The 19,821-nt window shown below is 47.0% G+C and overlaps 1 protein-coding gene across 1 annotated transcript in view; it reads left to right on the forward strand.

The window, feature by feature from the left end:
* Positions 1-217: 217 nt before the first annotated feature.
* Positions 218-19,821, forward strand: part of micu3a (mitochondrial calcium uptake family, member 3a) — a 90,276-nt gene continuing 70,672 nt past the window's right edge. Inside the window, exon 1 of the mRNA XM_060915884.1 lies at positions 218-408. Coding sequence (XP_060771867.1) covers positions 280-408 — 129 coding nt within the window. The 5' untranslated portion in view covers positions 218-279. The remainder of the gene's footprint in view (positions 409-19,821) is intronic.

Genomic DNA, 19,821 nt, shown 5'->3' on the forward strand with positions numbered 1-19,821 from the left:
AGCTGATTATTATGGGATTCGGCTCCTTGATGGGGTTTTTTAAGTGTGTAGGGAGCGAGGTGGAGTCCAGTTCAGCAGTGAAACCGGAAGCTTGGTTTAGTTCCAAACCTGTGAAGTGCACTTGGAAAGGGAAACAGGGAGAGGTGATATTTGGGACGGAGCCCGTTGTCCAGCTACAGTGCGCTGCCGGTAAACATGGCGGCGGCGTTGCGCAGGATGCTGTCGGTATCGGTACTGGTGAGCAGATCGGTGGCTCGGTTCGGGTGTCATAGAGCCGGGATGAGGAGCGGCGGCGGGGCGGTGATGGGGTTCGGGCTGGCGGCCGGTGGAGCGGCGGTGCTGTACCTCAGTTACCGGGGAGCGCGCGCAGGAGCCCGCAACAATGCGTCCGTGCGCGCACACGAGCTGGTAAGGAGCGCGCGCACGCTATAATAATAATTATAATAATAATAATAATAATAATAGAACCCATAATTTAATGGCGCGTTAATAAAATGCAAGGGTTCTATCAGGGTTTTCATAGAGTGCACGTGATACATTAAATTAATATTATTAAATTAGAAATAAATTTAATTATCAGGGTTTTTTTTAAAAAAGGGGAAAAAAGTGATGAAATGAGGACGGACACACACACACACACACACACACACAGGGTAATATGATAACACAATACAGCCCTAGTATCTGTGTTACCATGTTACCCTGTGTAGAAGAAACCTTTATTTGCCACATGCACACTTCAAGCACAGTGAAATTCATTCTCTGCATTTAACCCAGCTGAAGCAGTGAACACACACACACACACCCAGAGCAGTGGGCAGCCACACCAGAGCGCCTGGGGAGCAGTCAGGGGTTCGGTACCTTGCTCAAGGGCATCTCAGCCCAAGGCCGCCCCACGTCAACCTAACTGCGTGTCTTTGGACTGTGGGGGAAACCCATGCAGACATAGGGAGAACATGCAAACTCCACACAGAAAGGCCCTCGCCGGCCGCTGGGTTCGAACCCGGTGTCACGGTCTGAGTTTACCACCAGTCTGAATTTACCAGGTAAATTTAAACTGTAGCAGCCACGGTCTAACCTTACCACAGTATAAATTTACCAACTTGGTATAATTGGGCCTAGTCTAAATTTACCAGCCTAATATGAGATTTATGTTCATGTTCATACTTGAATTATTTACACTTTATCTTGATGAATACTGATTTGTTTAAGTAAGACTCCTCATGATTATAATAATTTAGTCATTCTCTCAAATTTACCAACTTGGTATAATTAGACTGCTGTCATTGGGCCGAGTCAGAATTTACCAGCCCAATATGATAGGAGGTTTATGATCATACTTGATCCACAAATAAATTATTTTCACTTTATCTTGATGAATGAATGAATGAATGAATACAAGGGTTCTATCAGGGTTTTCATAGAGTGCACGTGATACATTAAATTAATATTATTAAATTAGAAATAAATTTAATTATCAGGGTTTTTTTTTTTTTTAAAAAGGGGAAAAAAGTGGTGAAATGAGGACACACACACGCAGGGTAATATGATAACACAATACAGCCCTAATATCTGTGTTACCATGTTACCCTGTGTAGAAAAAGAAACCTTTATTTGTCACATGCACACTTCAAGCACAGTGAAATTCATCCTCTGCATTTAACCCATCTGAAGCAGTGAACATACACACACACCCAGAGCAGTGGGCAGCCACACTACAGCATCCGGGGAGCAGTCAGGGGTTCGGTACCTTGCTCAAGGGCACTTCAGCCCAAGGCTGCCCCACGTTAACCTAACTGCATGTCTTTGGACTGTGGGGGAAACCCACGCAGACATGGGGAGAACATGCCCGTGTTTTAGTTCCAGTTTATGCACTAAGTAGGCTGATCAGGAGCAGCCAGGAATGATGAACTTTATCTTCATGAATATTGATTTGTTTAAGTATATCCAGTTTGTAGGAAGAAGGTAAGTTGGGTCATCTTTCTTTTGAAAATGGCGAATCACTAGTCTTGTGCCTCTTTGGACTGTGTGTTTTGTTGATCTTCATTTTGTGACTGGGAAATGATTGTTTCCTCATCCATATTCAACAGCTTGTCTACGGATAATCAAATCTCACAACTGTAGTCACAATTTGCGTTCTGTTAGTCCGCTCGGTACAAAGTCGCAGCAAGAAATGGTAAATTTAGACTTCCCGGAAGTTGACCGGGGGAAAAAAAAAATCGGTCTGCGCATGCGCATGGTAAATTTATACCAGCGCACGATCAGACCGTGACACCGGAACCTTCTTGCTGTGAGGCGACCATGCTAACCACTACACCACCGTGCCACAATTACAATATTGTTTATTAATTAAACGACGACATGTCATACTTTTGTAGCTCGAAACGGATACATTTATGTTCCAGCTCCACCTCTGATTTGTTATAAAGTGCTGAAACTGGAGACTCCTTCCAGAAAGAAATGTCACCCTAAATATCTCTCCATGTTTAGCGCAGCAAGTCCCTGTAAATCAGCTGTTACTCTAGAAACGATAATTTTATTAGATTATCTGTTCTGGGGAATTAATCAACACCAGACAACCAATCAGGATTCAGAGGTGTTCTGTATAAAATGCCGTCATTCCTGAGCTGGACTAACAGCTGTGTCTAAGATTGGCCACGCCCCTTTCTGATACAAACAGACCCAAGCTCAGAACACGGTTTTGTCTATCGTCTGAGTTTACTCGCAAACGGAAGCATTTAAATAAGTGTCCTCTGAAAAGACAAACCAAGGGCACGAGGTGATGAAAACGAAATGTCATCTCAGGCCTCGCGTGGGCTCCGGTGACGTCATGGCGTCGAGGCACTTTGCCGAAGTGGGGAAATAAACACGCACAAGCTGTCGCTGTAACTGCAGGTGTGGTTTAGTGCAGCATTCTGGATTCTGATTGGTCAGCAAATCACATGCGCTCCTTCTGAGATATGTTATGGTTTCCATAGCAACCGCCAGTCGTTCACAGGATCTTGTACAGCGGACGTGAATAACAAACGGTGATACGGTGATGTTTTCTTGAAGTAAGGCACCTCCAGTGTCCGAGGTAACACTGTAATGTTTCCAACTCGCTTTAAGTGTAATTATAAAAGGATAAAAATTCTCACGTGATGTTTTTTAATATAATCATGAGTGTTGGAAGACGCACAGCACGTCCAGGGACATGCTGCTGTTGGAAAATCATCAACAGGAAAGAAGCAGGAACTCTGCCTCATCATTGATTTGATTGATTGATTTTTGCGATAAGAGTGTCTTATTCCTGACTTATTTAATACATGACTTGTTATTGCCACCCCATTAGTGTCCTCTTAGCCTCTCCTCCTCCCTCCCAGACATGCCTCCAGCAGTAAGCACAGGGCTTTCCTCGTTTTGTAAGTGCAGCTATTTTTGGTTTGTTTTGGAATGCAGGAGGACGTAGGTGTGAGGAATATTTCTGGACAAACGAGTTCTGAATGCTTTCCACATTTGGTGGCACAAGATGGTGCCCAGCATGGCTGACGTCTTTGTGTACTCCTCCCACAACCGTTTTTATTTGTTCTCCTAGTTGTTTTTAAGTTTTCAGACGTGCGAATTTCATCTGCACTGATTACATACGACAGAGAAACTAGGTGTGCCACCAATTCTCTGCTGCTGAGTCCTGGACTTTTTAACAGGCAGACCCCAGTCAGTCAGTCAGTCAGTCAGGCTGGGGAACACCATTTCCAAAACAATAACCATAAATACAGGAACCCCACAAGTCCGTGTTCTGAGTCCCATGCTGTACACACTTCACTCATGACTGTGTCACTGACCAGCTTAACACCAGCTTTATTAAATTTGCAGACAACACCACAGTCATTGGATTGATTTTTGGGGATGATGAGACAGCAGACAGGAGGGAGGTGGCAAGCCTTGTGAAGTGGTGCCAGGACAGTAATCTCTCTCTCTTCAAGGAGATACGCAGAACCTTTATTTTTAAATAAATTTCTGAGTGGATAGTATCTCCATCCTTGACTCTTGTGTGCTGCATAAATGGGAATAAAAAATATATATTTTTGAGAGTTAAAATCGACCGCAAAGTTGGCATTTGAGCTGCCCCGCTGAGCCAGCCAGCCCTAAGTGCGTGACGTCACAGCGGTAACCGGTTTTAAGGCCGAGACCTTTTACAGTTGTAACAGTTTGTATGGGTGGGTGGAGCACAGAGGACGGCAGGACAGAGATCAGGTTTGTAACCAGGGGTTTTATTGCCACACTTTTCAGTGAACAAGTTCTAAACTATACAGACACACAACCGGCGTCTGGTTCGGGGATGAGCTCCTCTGCTCTACGCTCTCCCTTCTTAAGTAGGGCGCGGTCACTGGGAAGACGCACACAAACACAGGTTAATTGACATCAGGTGTAGTGATTCTGCCACTTACCTTTCCTGACTCTGCCCTCCTGTCACAGACCGGCGCTTGACCACGCCCCCGCTGCCACATACCCCCACCGCCTGACACAGGCCGGGCGGCCGTCCGGCCTGCAGCCGACTCCCCCCCCCCCCCCCCCAGTCCGCCACGATCATCTGTGCCCCCGGCCTGTGGACCACCTTGAAATTAAAGGATTGGCGTGCCAGATACCAACGGGTGATCCGCGCATTGGCATCCTTCATGCGGTGGAGCCACTGGAGGGGCGCGTGGTCCGAACAGAGGGTGAAAGGGCGCCCCAGCAGGTAGTAACGGAGGGTGAGGACTGCCCACTTGATTGCCAGACACTCTTTTTCTATTGTGCTGTAGCGCCCCTCACGCACCGACAGCTCCCTACTGATGTATAGGACTGGGCGGTCCTCCACCTCCAGGGACAAAACAGCCCCCAGCCCTCTGTCCGATGCATCCGTCTGTAACATAAAGGGGAGAGAAAAGTCAGGGGAGTGTAACAGTGGCCCCCCACACAGTGCGGCCTTTACCTCAGAAAAAGCCTGCTGGCATTGCTCCGTCCACTGGACCGGATCTGGTGCCCCCTTTTTAGTGAGATCAGTCAGCGGGCTGGTGACGTCCGAATAATTAGGTATAAACCTCCGATAATAGCCAGCCAGCCCCAGGAACTGTCTCACCCCCTTTTTGGTCTTGGGCCTCGGGCAGGCCACAATTGCTGCAGTCTTGTTAATTTGGGGACGCACCTGCCCGTTGCCCAAGTGGAAGCCCAGATACCGTACTTCCACCCGCCCAATCGCACACTTCTTCGGGTTGGCTGTGAGACCCGCTCGCCTCAGCGACCTAAGGACGACCCTCAGATGTTCGAGATGCCTCGGCCAGTCATTACTATAGATGATTATGTCGTCGAGGTAGGCGGCCGCATAGGTGGCGTGGGGGGCAGAGGACCCTGTCCATCAGCAGCTGAAACGTAGCGGGCACCCTGAACAGCCCGAACGGAAGTGTGACGAATTGGTGTAAACCCAACGGTGTGGAAAAGGCAGTTTTTTTTTTTTCTCGGGATAGTGGAGTCAAGGGGATCTGCCACTATCCCTTCGTTAAATCCAGCGTCGAATAAAAGCGAGCAGTGCCTAGTCGATTGAGCAACTCATCAATACGAGGCATTGGGTACGCGTCGAATTTAGACACCGCGTTGACTTTTCTATAGTCCACACAGAAAAGGACTGACCCGCCGGCCTTGGGTACCAAGACCACCGGGCTGCTCCAGTCACTGTGGGACTCCTCGATGATGCCCATTTCGAGCATGGCCTCGAGTTCTTCCCGAACCACTTTTTTCTTGTGTTCGGGTAGCCTGTAAGGGCGACTACGCACTACCACCCCCGGGGGCATCTCAGTGTGGTGCTCTATGAGGTTGGTGCGGCCGGGCAGGGGCGAGAACACGTCCGAAAACTCGGTCTGCAACTGGGCGACCTCCGCGTGTTGGGTCGGGGAGAGGTGGTCTCCACAGGGGACCGGAGAGGGATGCAATGTCAATGCACCTTTTTGAACCGCCGGCCCCAGCTCCGCCTTCTCCGGAATCACCGACACCAACGCTACGGGGACCTCCTCGTTCCAGAGTTTGAGTAGGTTGAGGTGGTAAATCTGTAGCGCCCCATCCCTGTCCATTCACCTCATAGTCGACGTCCCCGACGTGCCGTGTGACCTTGAAGGGTCTTTGCCACTTGGTGACTAATTTAGAGCTCGATGTGGGCAACAGTACGAGTACTTTATCTCCCGGTGCGAACTCTCTAAGGCGCGTACCCTTGTCGTACAGGCGGGTTTGCCGTTCTTGGGTCTGCCGCAAATTCTCCTGGGTTAGGTGCGTGAGTGTGTGGAGTTTTGCGCGCAGGTCAATAACGTATTGAATTTCGTTTTTACTTGGTGAAGGTCCCTCCTCCCAATTTTCTCGCAGCACATCTAAAAGGCTGCACGGCTTACGCCCATATAATAATTCCAACGGGGAGAACCCCGTGGAGGGTTGGGGGACCTCTTGCACTGCAAATAACAAGGGTTCAAGCCATTTATCCCAGTTACACGTGTCCTCCCTTACGAATTTTTTAATTATGTTCTTGAGGGTGCGATTAAACTGTTCAACTAAACCGTCCGTTTGTGGGTGATACACACTGGTGCGGATTGGCTTAATACCCTATAACCCATACAGTTCATTCAGTGTTCGTGACATAAACGAGGTGCCTTGATCAGTCAGAATCTCTTTCGGGATTCCAACTCGGGAGATGACGCGAAAGAGTGCCTCTGCAATACTGCGTGCTGAGATATTGCAAAGAGGCACAGCTTCCGGGTATCGCGTTGCATAGTCCACCAGAACTAATATAAAGTGGTACCTTTGTGTTGACCGATCTAATGGCCCGACGAGATCCATCCCAATTCTTTCGAACGGGGTCTCGATTAACGGTAGAGGGCGCAAAGGCACTTTTGGAATGGCCGCTGGATTTACTAACAGGCATTCGCGGCACGACGTACACCACCTACGGACATCGCCGTGAATCCCCGGCCAATAGAATCGGGCCATTATTTGGGCTAGTGTCTTATCCTGCCTTAGGTGTCCAGCCATGGGATTAAAGTGAGCCGCCTGGAATACCAATTCCTGGCGGCTCTTCGGAATTAAAAGCTGTGTGACTCGCTCTTTAGTTTGAGTGTCCTGCGTCACTCAGTATAATCTATCCTTCATAATCACAAAGTAGGGGAAGGACGGGGTGACATTCGGCTGGAGCATTTGACCATCGATTACTCTCACTTGGTCAAACGCATGCCGCTGAGTCTCGTCTCGCGTTTGCTCTAATGGGAAATCCGCGAGGGATTCCCCAACAGAGAGAGGAGGGGCCGGCGGCTCCTCACTCTGACGCGGAGATGATGTAGACGGCTCTGTGACAGCTGCTCCCGCCAAGGCGACACCGGGACCTCCCCCTGTTAAATGGCAGGACCCACTCTTGACTAAGTGTGTCATTAAATCCCGAAATCCCGGCCAATCAGTCCCCAAAATTATAGAGTGGGTAAGGCGAGGATTAACCGCCGCCTTCACTAAATTTTTCCCCACGGAAAAAAATGTGGACCGACACCAAAGGGTAGCTGTGAACGTCCCCATGCACACACAACACCTTCACCCCCTGTGCTCCCCCCAATGCCTCGTTTTGCACCAGGCTTTGGTGAATTGAGGTCTGATTACAACCAGAATCCACCAACACCTGATATGTATCCCCTTGAATGCTCACCAGTATGTGATACGCTCCAGCCCGATCGAGGGCGGCTCCTGGCACGTCGGGGATCCGAACCACCGCGCCCACCTCCATTACCGTGCACTGTTGGAGGTGGCCCGGCTCCCCGCAGCGCCAGCAAACCGGCCCAGGCTTCCCCTCCGCACCGGTGTTCTGGGGCTCACTCACCTGAGGGGGGGGGAGAGACAGACACAGAAGGGAGAAACAGGAGGGCACCGCGGGTGCGGCGGGCCGGCACCGGTGGCGCCGGCCCCCGCCTCCGCGGTGGGGGAATGGGGCGAGGACGAGACACAGGAGGAGAAAGAGAGAAGAGGAGAGGAGAGAAGAGGCTGTCTGCTGTCCTGCTGCCGGGACAGCCGCCATATGGTCCTCCGCCAGCTCGATGGCCTGATCCAGCGACACCGGGCGGTGGCACTGGACCCACTCCGCGGTTCCTGCTGGCAAGCGTGTGACGAATTGCTCCAGTACCACCTGGTCGATGATCCCCTCGGCGTTACAGTTGTCGGCCCTCAACCACCGCCAGCAGGCGTCCCGGAGTTGCTGGCCAAACGCGAACGGCCGGCCGACTTCCTCCAAGCGCAAAGCGCGGAAACGCTGACGCTGCTGCTCCGGGGTGCGCCCCACATGCTGGAGGACGGCCCGGCAAAGGTCCGTGTAGGCCAGCCGGCGGTTGGCAGGGAGCTGTAGCGCGGCCAGCTGCGCCTCTCCCGTTAGCAGGGGGAGGAGGCGCGCCGCGCGCTGCTCCATCGGCCACCCCGAGGTCTCCGCGACTTGCTCGAAGAGCGTGATGAATGCCTCGGGGTCGTTCTGCGGGCCCATCTTTGTTAGGGTGAGGGGGGATGGGCCCGCGGTGGGAGCATTGGTGGACCCCGCCGACGCGAGGAGGTGCCGGAACGCCTGACGATCTTCTTGCTGGGCCAGCACCAGGGCCTCGAACCGCTCTTCCTGCTCCTTTCGGAGGGTGATTAGCGCCTGGTGCTGGCTTTGCTGGGCCGTGGCGAGGGCGTGGACCAGATCGGCGAACGGGGAAGACTCCATGGGGCTGTTCGGCTGCTGCGCTCCAGATCCCGGGTTTCGGCACCACTGTAACAGTTTGTATGGGTGGGTGGAGCACAGAGGACGGCAGGACAGAGATCAGGTTCGTAACCAGGGGTTTTATTGCCACACTTTTTCAGTGAACAAGTTCTAAACTATACAGACGCACACACAACCGGCGTCTGGTTCGGGGATGAGCTCCTCTGCTCTACGCTCTCCCTCCTTAAGTAGGGCGTGGTCACTGGGAAGACACACACAAACGCAGGTTAATTGACATCAGGTGTAGTGATTCTGCCACTTACCTTCCCTGACTCTGCTCTCCTGTCACAGACCGGCACTTGACCACGCCCCCGCTGCCACAACAGCTATAGACCAAAGTCATATAAATAAATTTATGGTGAAAGTAAGAAATCCCGTTACCGACTTGCTCAACTGAGACTGATTTGACTTCATTGATTGTGGGTTGACTCTCATTAAAACAGGATAGGTGTTATAACTTATGCAACATGCATGTACATGCATGCATTTTCACTGATAAAACGTAAAAGGCTAATTAAATAATCAGATGAACTGAGACAATCACATTCTGAAGCAAATTAAATAATCTTATACCGGTAACTTAAATACACAATGCAAGTCACATGTATTAATCTAAATGCAGGTAAACATGTGTTTGTTTTGTATCCAAATGAGACTCGGAGCTTACCCGTCTGTGTTCTCGCTTCTTGAAGGCCGATCTTGTGGCCGATTGTTTTGAAACAATCTGACTTTCAGTTGTTTGTTCAGTTCTCCGTTCATTCACTTCTTCTACGTAAGGGCGAGAGATTGCTGCTGAGGCAAGCGTATCCAGCAGAGAAATCAGACGGCTGCTCCACTCATTCTCCACTTTCTCCATACTGAGTACTCCGCTATTACTGCTTGTCTCAGGCAATTAGTAAAACCTGGGATGGGACGTCACTGGTTTTAGCAACAACCGCGGGGAGGTCACTGCCCAAGCGACAATGTCACGTCCCGTTCCATCTTGGGTTTTAGCAACAACCCTCGGTTTACACTGTGGGAGGACTGGTGCAACTGAACTCACTTTCCTTTTTTTAAATAAATAAATAAAATAAATGCTTACCTTTTCTTATGGTTTTCTTTAATTGTTGATACTGCACCCTCTTTCAGTACAGGCTTATAGCCAACGCTCCTCAACAGATTAGCGGTCTCGTACGAGTCTTCAGTAAAATGTGCAGAGGAGAGACCACTTCGTAGGCGCCCAATGTGCTCGTGAACAACTCGCAAAACGCGTCCAAATCTTTGCAGTTTGAACATTCTTGGGCCATGAATGCAACGTAAATCCACCTTCTGTCGTGTTGCTGCACTGGCCAGCAACACATCTACGTGGCATGGTGATAAATTAGCTCAAAATGGAGGATTGGAGTTGCAGTCAGCTCTGTGTTTTAGTATAGTGGAAATGGCGATGAGATCGATAGACTTCCTGCGGTGACGTTACGGACGTCAAGGTCATTCACTCAGACTGCTACCTATACGAATCACTTTAATCGTAAAAATGACTATATTATTAGATTTATTGTTAACGCTTAACTATTCCTGTGCCATTCTTGCGGTCTCAAGGCATTTATAAACGAAAGTGAGGCCATGGCTCTGCGTATCTCCTTTTAACATCAGCAAAAGAAACGTAATCATTGACGCATGGAGGAAGAGTCTCCAGCACCCACCACTGTATAGTGGCGAGAGTTGCCACATTTAAATTCCTACTCATCAACATCGCTGCAAGTGGTCTCAAAGTTTAGGGGAATGAAAGGGTACAAAGCAGAGAATAGGAGGGTACAATTAAAAAGGCTGAAGCCCTTCACCGTGAACCAGAGGCGAGAAAAATGGAAAACTGGGTTTATATGAGACACAGTTTCAAGGCATTTGGGGAGGAATTTCCAATTTATTATAAACAGCGGGCAGCACGGTGGTGTAGTGGTTAGCGCTGTCGCCTCACAGCAAGAAGGTAAGAAGGTCCTGGGTTCGAGCCCCGGGGCCGGCAAGGGCCTTTCTGTGTGGAGTTTGCATGTTCTCCCCATGTCCGCGTGGGTTTCCTCCGGGTGCTCCGGTTTCCCCCACAGTCCAAAGACATGCAGGTTAGGTTAACTGGTGACTCTAAATTGACCGTAGGTGTGAATGTGAGTGTGAATGGTTGTCTGTGTCTATGTGTCAGCCCTGTGATGACCTGGCGACTTGTCCAGGGTGTACCCCGCCTTTTGCCCGTAGTCAGCTGGGATAGGCTCCAGCTTGCCTGCGACCCTGTAGAAGGATAAAGCGGCTAGAGATAATGAGATGAGATGAGAATGAGATTATAAACAGCAAAATGGAGTCTGAAGTGATGCTAATCAATACTAAAAAATTTAATAGACTTGCTATATAGTAATAAATCAAAAAGAAATTTGACAATACAAAACTTTTTATATACACTGACCAGAACTTCCAACGCAACACTCAGGTTTATTACGATACATGCCATTTTCTCGTGATAGATTTAACAGTACACAATAAATATCAAGGTTTAACTCAAATACACCATTTTAGAGTCATGAATGAAAAACAAATTCATCCCAGTTTGAAATTCATAACGTCAAATCAAAGTGTGATTCTGCATCATCAAAGTCAGTATCTTATATGGCCACCTCTGGCGTCTCACACAGCCTGAATTCTCCGATACACTGAGTCAATCAGTTGCCGGATTTCAGCCTGTGTGATGCGTTCCCATTCCTCACGAAGTGCCTGCCGCAACTGTAGGATTGTGAAGGGTTCTGGTTCACGCTTTCTCACACGATGATCCAGAATATCCCATAGGTGCTCTGTAGGGTTTAAATCTGGGGGGAAACATGGGCCAATCAAGACACTGAACATTGTTCTGCCTCAGGTATTCCTGACAGACTCTGGCGACATGTGGTCTCGCATTATCCTGTTGCAGCGTTGGCGGTAGCGAGTCACCAGTGGAACTGCGACAAGGGCCAAAATGTCATCACTGTAATGGGCCGAATTGAGGTTTCCATCGACGAAAACAAGCTCAGTCTTGTGTCTGCTGCTTATTCCAGCCCACACCATGACAGCTGGTCCACCCCAGCGGTCACGCTCCAGGACATTAGCGTCAGCATAACGTTCCCGTCTCCTATGCCAAACACGCACTCTGCCGTCAGCAACACTCAACTTCAACCTCGATTTGTCAGAAAACAGGACCCTGTTCCACCTGAGTGCATTCCAGCCCAAACGTGCCCTTGCCCATTCCAAATGGACACGGCGACGAGCAGGAGTCAACACCACACCACGACTGGGATGTCGGTTGTGCAACCCGACTTCACGCAAGTGATTGCGTACTGTTTGGTCACTGATCCTGTTCTGGTGACGACCTCTGGTCTGTGCAGCAGTGACTGTAGCTGGCAGGAAGTGATTGCGAAGGTGCTGGAGATGAATATGGCAGTCCTGCTGAGGGGTGGTGATATGTGGTCTGGGATCACGTGGTCGGTCGTTAGTGCTTTCTGTGTCATCATACCGGCTCCAGAGACACGAAATGGTTGACACGTTGACGCCCAGAGCCCTTGCCAACCCGTCTTTGTGACATTCCACCAACAAGCATACCGATGGCTGTTTCTCACTGATTTTGACGTAGTCATGCCATAGTCGAACGTTGCACCAGTACAATGCCAATGAGTATTTAAATTGCCCATTGCGATGGCTATTTATTAACCAAGTTTAAGAAGGCTTGGTCTGTGAGTTCTACTCAACCTCAGTGGAGTCGCAAACTTCTAAACAATGTGCATTCACGTCGAACAAACTGCCCATACAACAAAATAAAAATCTCATGAGCTTTTAAAGTGGTGCTTGAAAGTTTGTGAACCCTTTTTAGAATTTTCTGTATTTCTGCATAAATATGACCTAAAACATCAGATTTTCACACAAGTCCTAAAAGTAGATAAAGAGAACCCAGTTAAACAAATGAGACAAAATATTATACTTGGTCATTAAGTTATTGAGGAAAATGATAAAATATTACATATCTATGAGTGGCAAAAGTATGTGAACCTCTAGGATTAACAGTTAATTTGAAGGTGAAATTAGAATCAGGTGTTTGTCATTCCATTGATTGAAATCAGGTGTGAGTGGGCACCCTGTTTTATTTAAAGAACAGGGATCTATCAAAGTCTGATCTTCCCAACACATGTTTGTGGAAGTGTATCATGGCATGAACAAAGGAGATTTCTGAGGACCTCAGAAAAAGTGTTGATGCTCATCAGGCTGGAAAAGGTTACAAAACCATCTCGAAAGAGTTTGGACTCCACCAATCCACAGTCAGACAGATCGTGTACAAATGGAGGAAATTCAAGACCATTGTTACCCTCCCCGGGAGTGGTCGACCAATAAAGATCACTCCAAGAGCAAGGCATGTAATAGTCAGCAAGGTCACAAAGGACCCCAGGGTAACTTCTAAGCAACTGAAGGCCTCTCTCACATTGCCTGATGTTCATGAGTCCACCATCAGGAGAAGACTGAACAACAATGGTGTGCATGGCAGGGTTGCAAGGAGAAATCCACTGCTCTCCAAAAAGAACATTGCTGCTCATCTGCAGTTTGCTAAGGATCAGGTGGACAAGCCAGAAGGCTATTGGGAAAATGTTTTGTGGATGGATGAGACCAAAAGAGAACGTTTTGGTTTAAATGAGAAGCGTTATGTTTGGAAAGAGGAAAACGCGGCATTCCAGCATAAGAACCTTATCCCATCTGTGAAACATGGTGGTCGTAGTATCATGGTTTGGGCCTGTTTTGCTGCATCTAGGCCAGGATGGCTTGCCATCATTGATAGAACAATGATTTCTGAATTATACCAGCGGATTCTGAAGGAAAATGTCAGGACATCTGTCCATGAACTGAATCTCAAGAGAAGGTGGGTCATGCAGCAAGCTAACGGCCCTAAGCACACAAGTCGTTCTCCCAAAGAATGTTTAAAGAAGAATAAAGTTAATGTTTTGGAATGGCCAAGTCAAAGTCCTGACCTTAATCCAATGGAAATGTTGTGGAAGGACCTGAAGCGAGCAGTTCATGTGAGGAAACCCACCAACATCCCAGAGTTGAAGCTGTTCTGTACAGAGGAATGGGCTAAAATTCCTCCAAGCCGGTGTGCAGGACTGATCAACAGTTACCGGAAATGTTTAGTTGCAGTTATTGCTGCACAAGGAAGGGGGTCACACCAGATACTGAAAGCAAAGGTTCACATACTTTTGATACTCACAGATATGTAATATTGGATCATTTTCCTCAATAAATAAATGGCCAAGTATAATATTTTTGTCTCATTTTGTTTATCTGGGTTCTCTTTATCTACTTTTAGGACTTGTGTGAAAATCTGATGTTGTTTTAGGTCATATTTATGCAGAAATATAGAAAATTCTAAAGGGTTCACAAACTTTCAAGCACCACTGTAGTTTAGGTATCATTACACAAAACAAGATCTTATTTTGCGTACACAAAATATTTCAAAATTTGCGTTGGAAGTTTTGGTCAGTGTATTTTTTTTTATGTTTACAAAATCAAGTAACAGTAACAATAACTTGATATTGTAAACATCAAAAATATATAAAGTTTTGTATTGTCAAATTTATTTTTGATTCATTATTCAATTTCTTAACAATCTGAGTATTGATCTAATCCTAAAGCTTCTATTACAGCATCTGTAGTGATATCAGGTACTGAACTTGATTCAGGTTGTTTACATGTTCTGTCTTCCCTTTTATCCTTCTTTTCTTTGAAAGGAATTGCTCTGTTGCCTTTTGCACAAGTCTATTCACTTCAGATGAATTCAAATTAGATCCAAATTAGGTATAGGTGTGTATGTGTATAGAGTCAAGCCGGAAAGTCTGCACACCCCTTTCACCTTCTCCACGTTTTATTACGTTACAGACTTATTCTACAATAGATTGAGTTCATTTTTTGCCTCAAACATCTACGCGCAATCACCAATAATTACAAAGTGAAAACAGGTTTTTAGAAAATATGCAATTTTATTTTACTGACAAAAATGGGTTATTTAGGGGTTACATATCTGTACACACCCTTCGCCTAATACTTGGTTGATGCACCTTTGGCAGCAATTACAGCTTCAAGGCATCTTGGGAAAGAAGCTACGAGCTTGGCACACTTGTTTCTGGACATTTTTGCCCATTCCTCTTGGCATATCCTTGCAAGCTCCGTCAGGTTGGATGGGGAGCATCGGTACAGCTGTTTTCAGCTCCTTCCACAGATGTTCAGTTGGATTCAGGTCTGGGCTCTGGCTGGGCCACTCAAGGACATTCACAGACTTTCTCCGAAGCCACTCCTTTGTTCTCTTGGCTGTGTGCTTTGGGTGGTTATGTTGGAAGGTAAGCCTTCGCCCCAGTCTGAGGTCCAGAGCACTCTGGAGCAGGTTTTCTTCAAGGATCTCAGTGCACTTAGCTGCATCCATCTTTCCCTTTATCAGGACTAGTCGCCCCATTCCCACTGCTGAAAAACATCCCCACATCGTTATGCTACCATTGCCATGCTTCACTGTAGGGATGGCATTAGCCAGGTGATGAACAGTGCCTGGTTTCCTCCAGATGTGACACTTGGTATTCAGGCCAAAAAGTTCAATTTTGGTTTCATCACACCAGAGAATCTTGTTTCTCATGGGTTGAGAGTCCTCTAGGTGCCTTTTAACAAACTCCAAGTGGGCTGTCATGTGCCTTTTACTATGGAGTGACTTCCATCTGGCCACTCCACCATAAAGGCCTGATTTGTAGAGTGCTGTCTGGATGGTTGATCTTCTGAAAGGTTCTCCCATCTCCACAAGGATACGCTGGAGCTCTGTCAGAGTGACCCTGGGGTTCCTGCTCACCTCCCTGGCTAAGGCCCGTCTTCCCCGATCGCTCTGTTTGGCCAGGCGGCCAGGTCTAGGAAGATTCTTGGTGGTTCCAAACTTCTTCCATTATGAATGATGGTGGCCACTGTGCTCTTTGGGACCTGTAAAGCTGCAGCAATTTTTCTGTACCCTTCTCCAGATCTATGCCTTGATGCAGTCCTGTTTCTGAGGTCTGCGGATAATTCCTTTGACCCCATGGCTTGGAGTTTGCTCTGACATGCACTGTCAACTGTGGACCTTATATAGGCAGGTGTTGGCAATCCCCAATCATGTCCAAGCAATTGAATTTACCACAGGTGGAGTCCAATTAAGTTGTAGAAACATCTCAAGCAGTATCAGTGGAAACAAAATGCACCTCAGCTCACTTCTGGGTGTAGAAACATCTCAAGCAGTATCAGTGGAAACAAAATGCACCTCAGCTCACTTCTGGGTGTCCTGTCAAAGGGTATGCACACTTGTGTACATATGATGTTTTACGTTTTTGATTTTTAATAAATTAGCACAAATGTCTAAAAATCTGCTTTCACTTCGTCATTATGGGCTATTTTGTGTAGAGTTTTGTGACAAAATGAACTCAATCTATTGTAGAATAAGTCTAACATAAAATGCGGAGAAGGTGAAGGGGGTGTGCAGACTCTCCGGCTTGACTGTGTGTGTACATGTTTATAATTTTAACAACTACCATTAACATTAACTGCATGACAGATGTCAAGTCTCAATATGTGACTCCCCTACAAGGATATATTGCATTCCGTCGCAAGTCAAAATGTAAATGCGCCAAGCATGCCGAGTGGGCGGGGTTGACCTAAAACAGGCTGTATACAATAATAGGATGGCAATCGATTATTTATAATTTTAATATTTAGCCGACCAGCATTTATACATGGACCCATACACAGACGTATTTCACTCGGTAATCATGGTGATGGATAAAATTACAGACTTACCCATGGTTCAAGGCCTTTTTGAAAGCCAGGCATCTAACGTGCCACTCCGCTTCTTAGTCGCCGTTTTTAGCCATGTCGTAGCGCGGCTCAGTCACAGTACACGAAACATTGCCAACACCTTGTCAGCCAATCGGATTACATCTTAGTTGCAGCACACGGCAGCATAACGGCTGCCTCTATTTCCTACAGATGTGTTGGTATTTGGCCATTATTTAGTTGAATAAAACTTGGTTTCACATCGCGTGGTGCTCAGTTTTGTACAGATATGTAAACAAAACTGTTTTGTTACTCTGTGAAAAATAGATGGCGATTTGCCACCGCTGACCAGCTACTTTTGAGACCTCGGTCACTGAGGCGCTCACTTGGACCCCCAACATCACAGACCTGGTGGGGAAAGCCTGACAGTGTCTGTACTTCCTGAGAAGGCTGAGGAAGTTTGGCATGCCAAGCACTATTCTCAGCAACTTCTACAGATGCACAAGTGAGAGCATCCTCACCCACTCCATCTGGTATGGGAGCGGTACAGCATGGGACCGCAAGGCTCTACAGCCAGCGGGTGGTAAAATCAGCACAAAACATCACTGGAACGGCACTCCCTGCACTGGAGGACATTTATAACATCAGAGCTCTCCGGAGGGCCCTTAAAGGAACAGTCCACCGTACTTCCATAATGAAATATGTTCTTTTCTGAATTGAGACGAGCTGATCCGTACCTCTCCGAGCTTTGCGCGACCTCCCAGTCAGTCAGACGCGCTGTCATTCCTGTTAGCAATGTAGCTAGGTTCAGTATGGCCAACGGTATTTTTTGGGGCTGTAGTTAGATGCGACCAAACTCTTCCACGTTTTTCCTGTTTACATAGGTTTATATGACCAGTGACATGAAACAAAGTTCAGTTACACAAATTGAAACGTGGCGATTTTCTATGCTATGGAAAGTCCGCACTATAATGACAGGCGTACTAACACCTTCTGCGCGCTTCGACAGCGCATTGATACCTTCACTCCTGAGTGACGGTATCAATGCGCTGTCGAAGCACGCAGAAGGTGTTAGTACGCCTGTCATTATAGTGCGGACTTTCCATAGCATAGAAAATCGCCACGTTTCAATTTGTGTAACTGAACTTTGTTTCATGTCACTGGTCATATAAACCTATGTAAACAGGAAAAACGTGGAAGGGTTTGGTCGCATCTAACTACAGCCCCAAAAATACCATTGGCCATACTGAGCCTAGCTACATTGCTAACAGGAGTAAACAGGAGTGACGGCGCGTCTGACTGACTGGGAGGTGGCGCAAAGCTCGGATAGGTACGGATCAGCTCGTCTCAATTCAGAAAATAACATATTTCATTATGGAAGTACGGTGGACTGTTCCTTTAACGTTATCAAGGACACGACCCACCCACAACATGAACTGTTCATGCTGGTGCCATCAGGGAGACACTACAGGAGCATTGCAGCCATACCAACTTGGCTGAAAGATAGAACACCCACCCCACCCCACATGGCATCAGGCTTGTGAATAAAACCCAGCCACTGCCTCTCCCCTCTCGCCAGTCATGTAGAGTTTGCACTGAACTGAACTACCTATTTATTTGCACTAACATTTCACACACTTTGCTGCACTTTTTTTTTTTTTTTTTTACTATTTACGTCCTCCTTTTTTATCCCCCGCTGGCCGAAAGGCTCGATGGGGGATTATGTCGTAGCGATGTCTGTCCGTCCGTCCTGGCAGGGGTGCAGATCCGATGTCCGGATTGGGGGGGACACAAAAGTGATTTTTTTTTTTTTTTTTTTCCCCGTATGCAACTCATACCATGCAGAGATGGAATACAGAGTCAGAAATATATTTGTCAAACATTATTTGTTCCACCATTTCTATCTAAAATGTCAAGAATGTGAAGTCTGAAAATACATTTGTTTGTACAATTTTGAATAATTTGGGGGGATTTTTATTGGGGGGGGACAATTCATGTTTTTCAGAAATTGGGGGGGGGCATGTCTCCCCCGGGATCTGCACCCATGTGTCCTGGGAAGGGTACTCACCTTCTGAAATAAACTCCGTTCACAATTTTTGGAGGAATTTCTTGAAACTTGACAGGATTCTTTGTTATATGTCGGTAATACGCATGTTGCAATTTCATTCAATTCAGTCACATTTTACCAGCGTTATGGCCTTATAGCATAGACATACAGTGGTGCTTGAAAGTTTGTGAACCCTTGAGAATTTTCTATATTTCTGCATAAATATGACCTAAAACATCAGATTTTCACACAAGTACTAAAAGTAGATAAAGAGAACCCAGTTAAACAAATGAGACAAAAATATTATACTTGGTCATTTATTTATTGAGGAAAATGATCCAATATTACATATCTGTGAGTGGCAAAAGTATGTGAACCTTTGCTTTCTGTATCTGGTGTGACCCCCTTGTGCAGCAATAACTGCAACTAAACGTTTCCGGTAACTGTTGATAAGTCCTGCACACCGGCTTGGAGGAATTTTAGCCCGTTCCTCCGTACAGAACAGTTTCAACTCTGGGATGTTGGTGGGTTTCCTCACATGAACTGCTCGCTTCAGGTCCTTCCACAACATTTCCATTGGATTAAGGTCAAGACTTTGACTTGGCCATTCCAAAACATTAACTTTTATTCTTCTTTAACCATTCTTTGGTAGAACGACTTGTGTGCTTAGGGTCGTTGTCTTGCTGCATGACCCACCTTCACTTGAGATTCAGTTTATGGGCAGATGTCCTGACATTTTCCTGTAGAATTCGCTGGTATAATTCAGAATTCATTGTTCCATCAGTGATGGCAAGCTGTCCTGGCCCAGATGCAGCAAAACAGGCCCAAACCATGATACTACGACCACCATGTTTCACAGATGGGATAAGGTTCTTATGCTGGAATGCAGTGTTTTTCCTTTCTCCAAACATAATGCTTCTCATTTAAACCAAAAAGTTCTATTTTGGTCTCATCCATCCACAAAACATTTTTCCAGTGGCCTTCTGGCTTGTCCACGTGATCTTTAGCAAACTGCAGACGAGCAGCAATGTTCTTTTTGGAGAGCAGTGGCTTTCTCCTTGCAACCCTGCCATGCACACCATTGTTGTTCAGTGTTCTCCTCATGGTGGACTCTTGAACATTAACATTAGCCGATGTGTGAGAGGCCTTCAGTTGCTTAGAAGTTACCCTGGGGTCCTTTCTGCCCTTGCTGACTATTACACAC

The sequence above is a fragment of the Neoarius graeffei genome, chromosome 3 (assembly GCF_027579695.1).
Source record: "Neoarius graeffei isolate fNeoGra1 chromosome 3, fNeoGra1.pri, whole genome shotgun sequence".
Classification (NCBI taxonomy): Eukaryota; Metazoa; Chordata; class Actinopteri; order Siluriformes; family Ariidae; genus Neoarius; species Neoarius graeffei.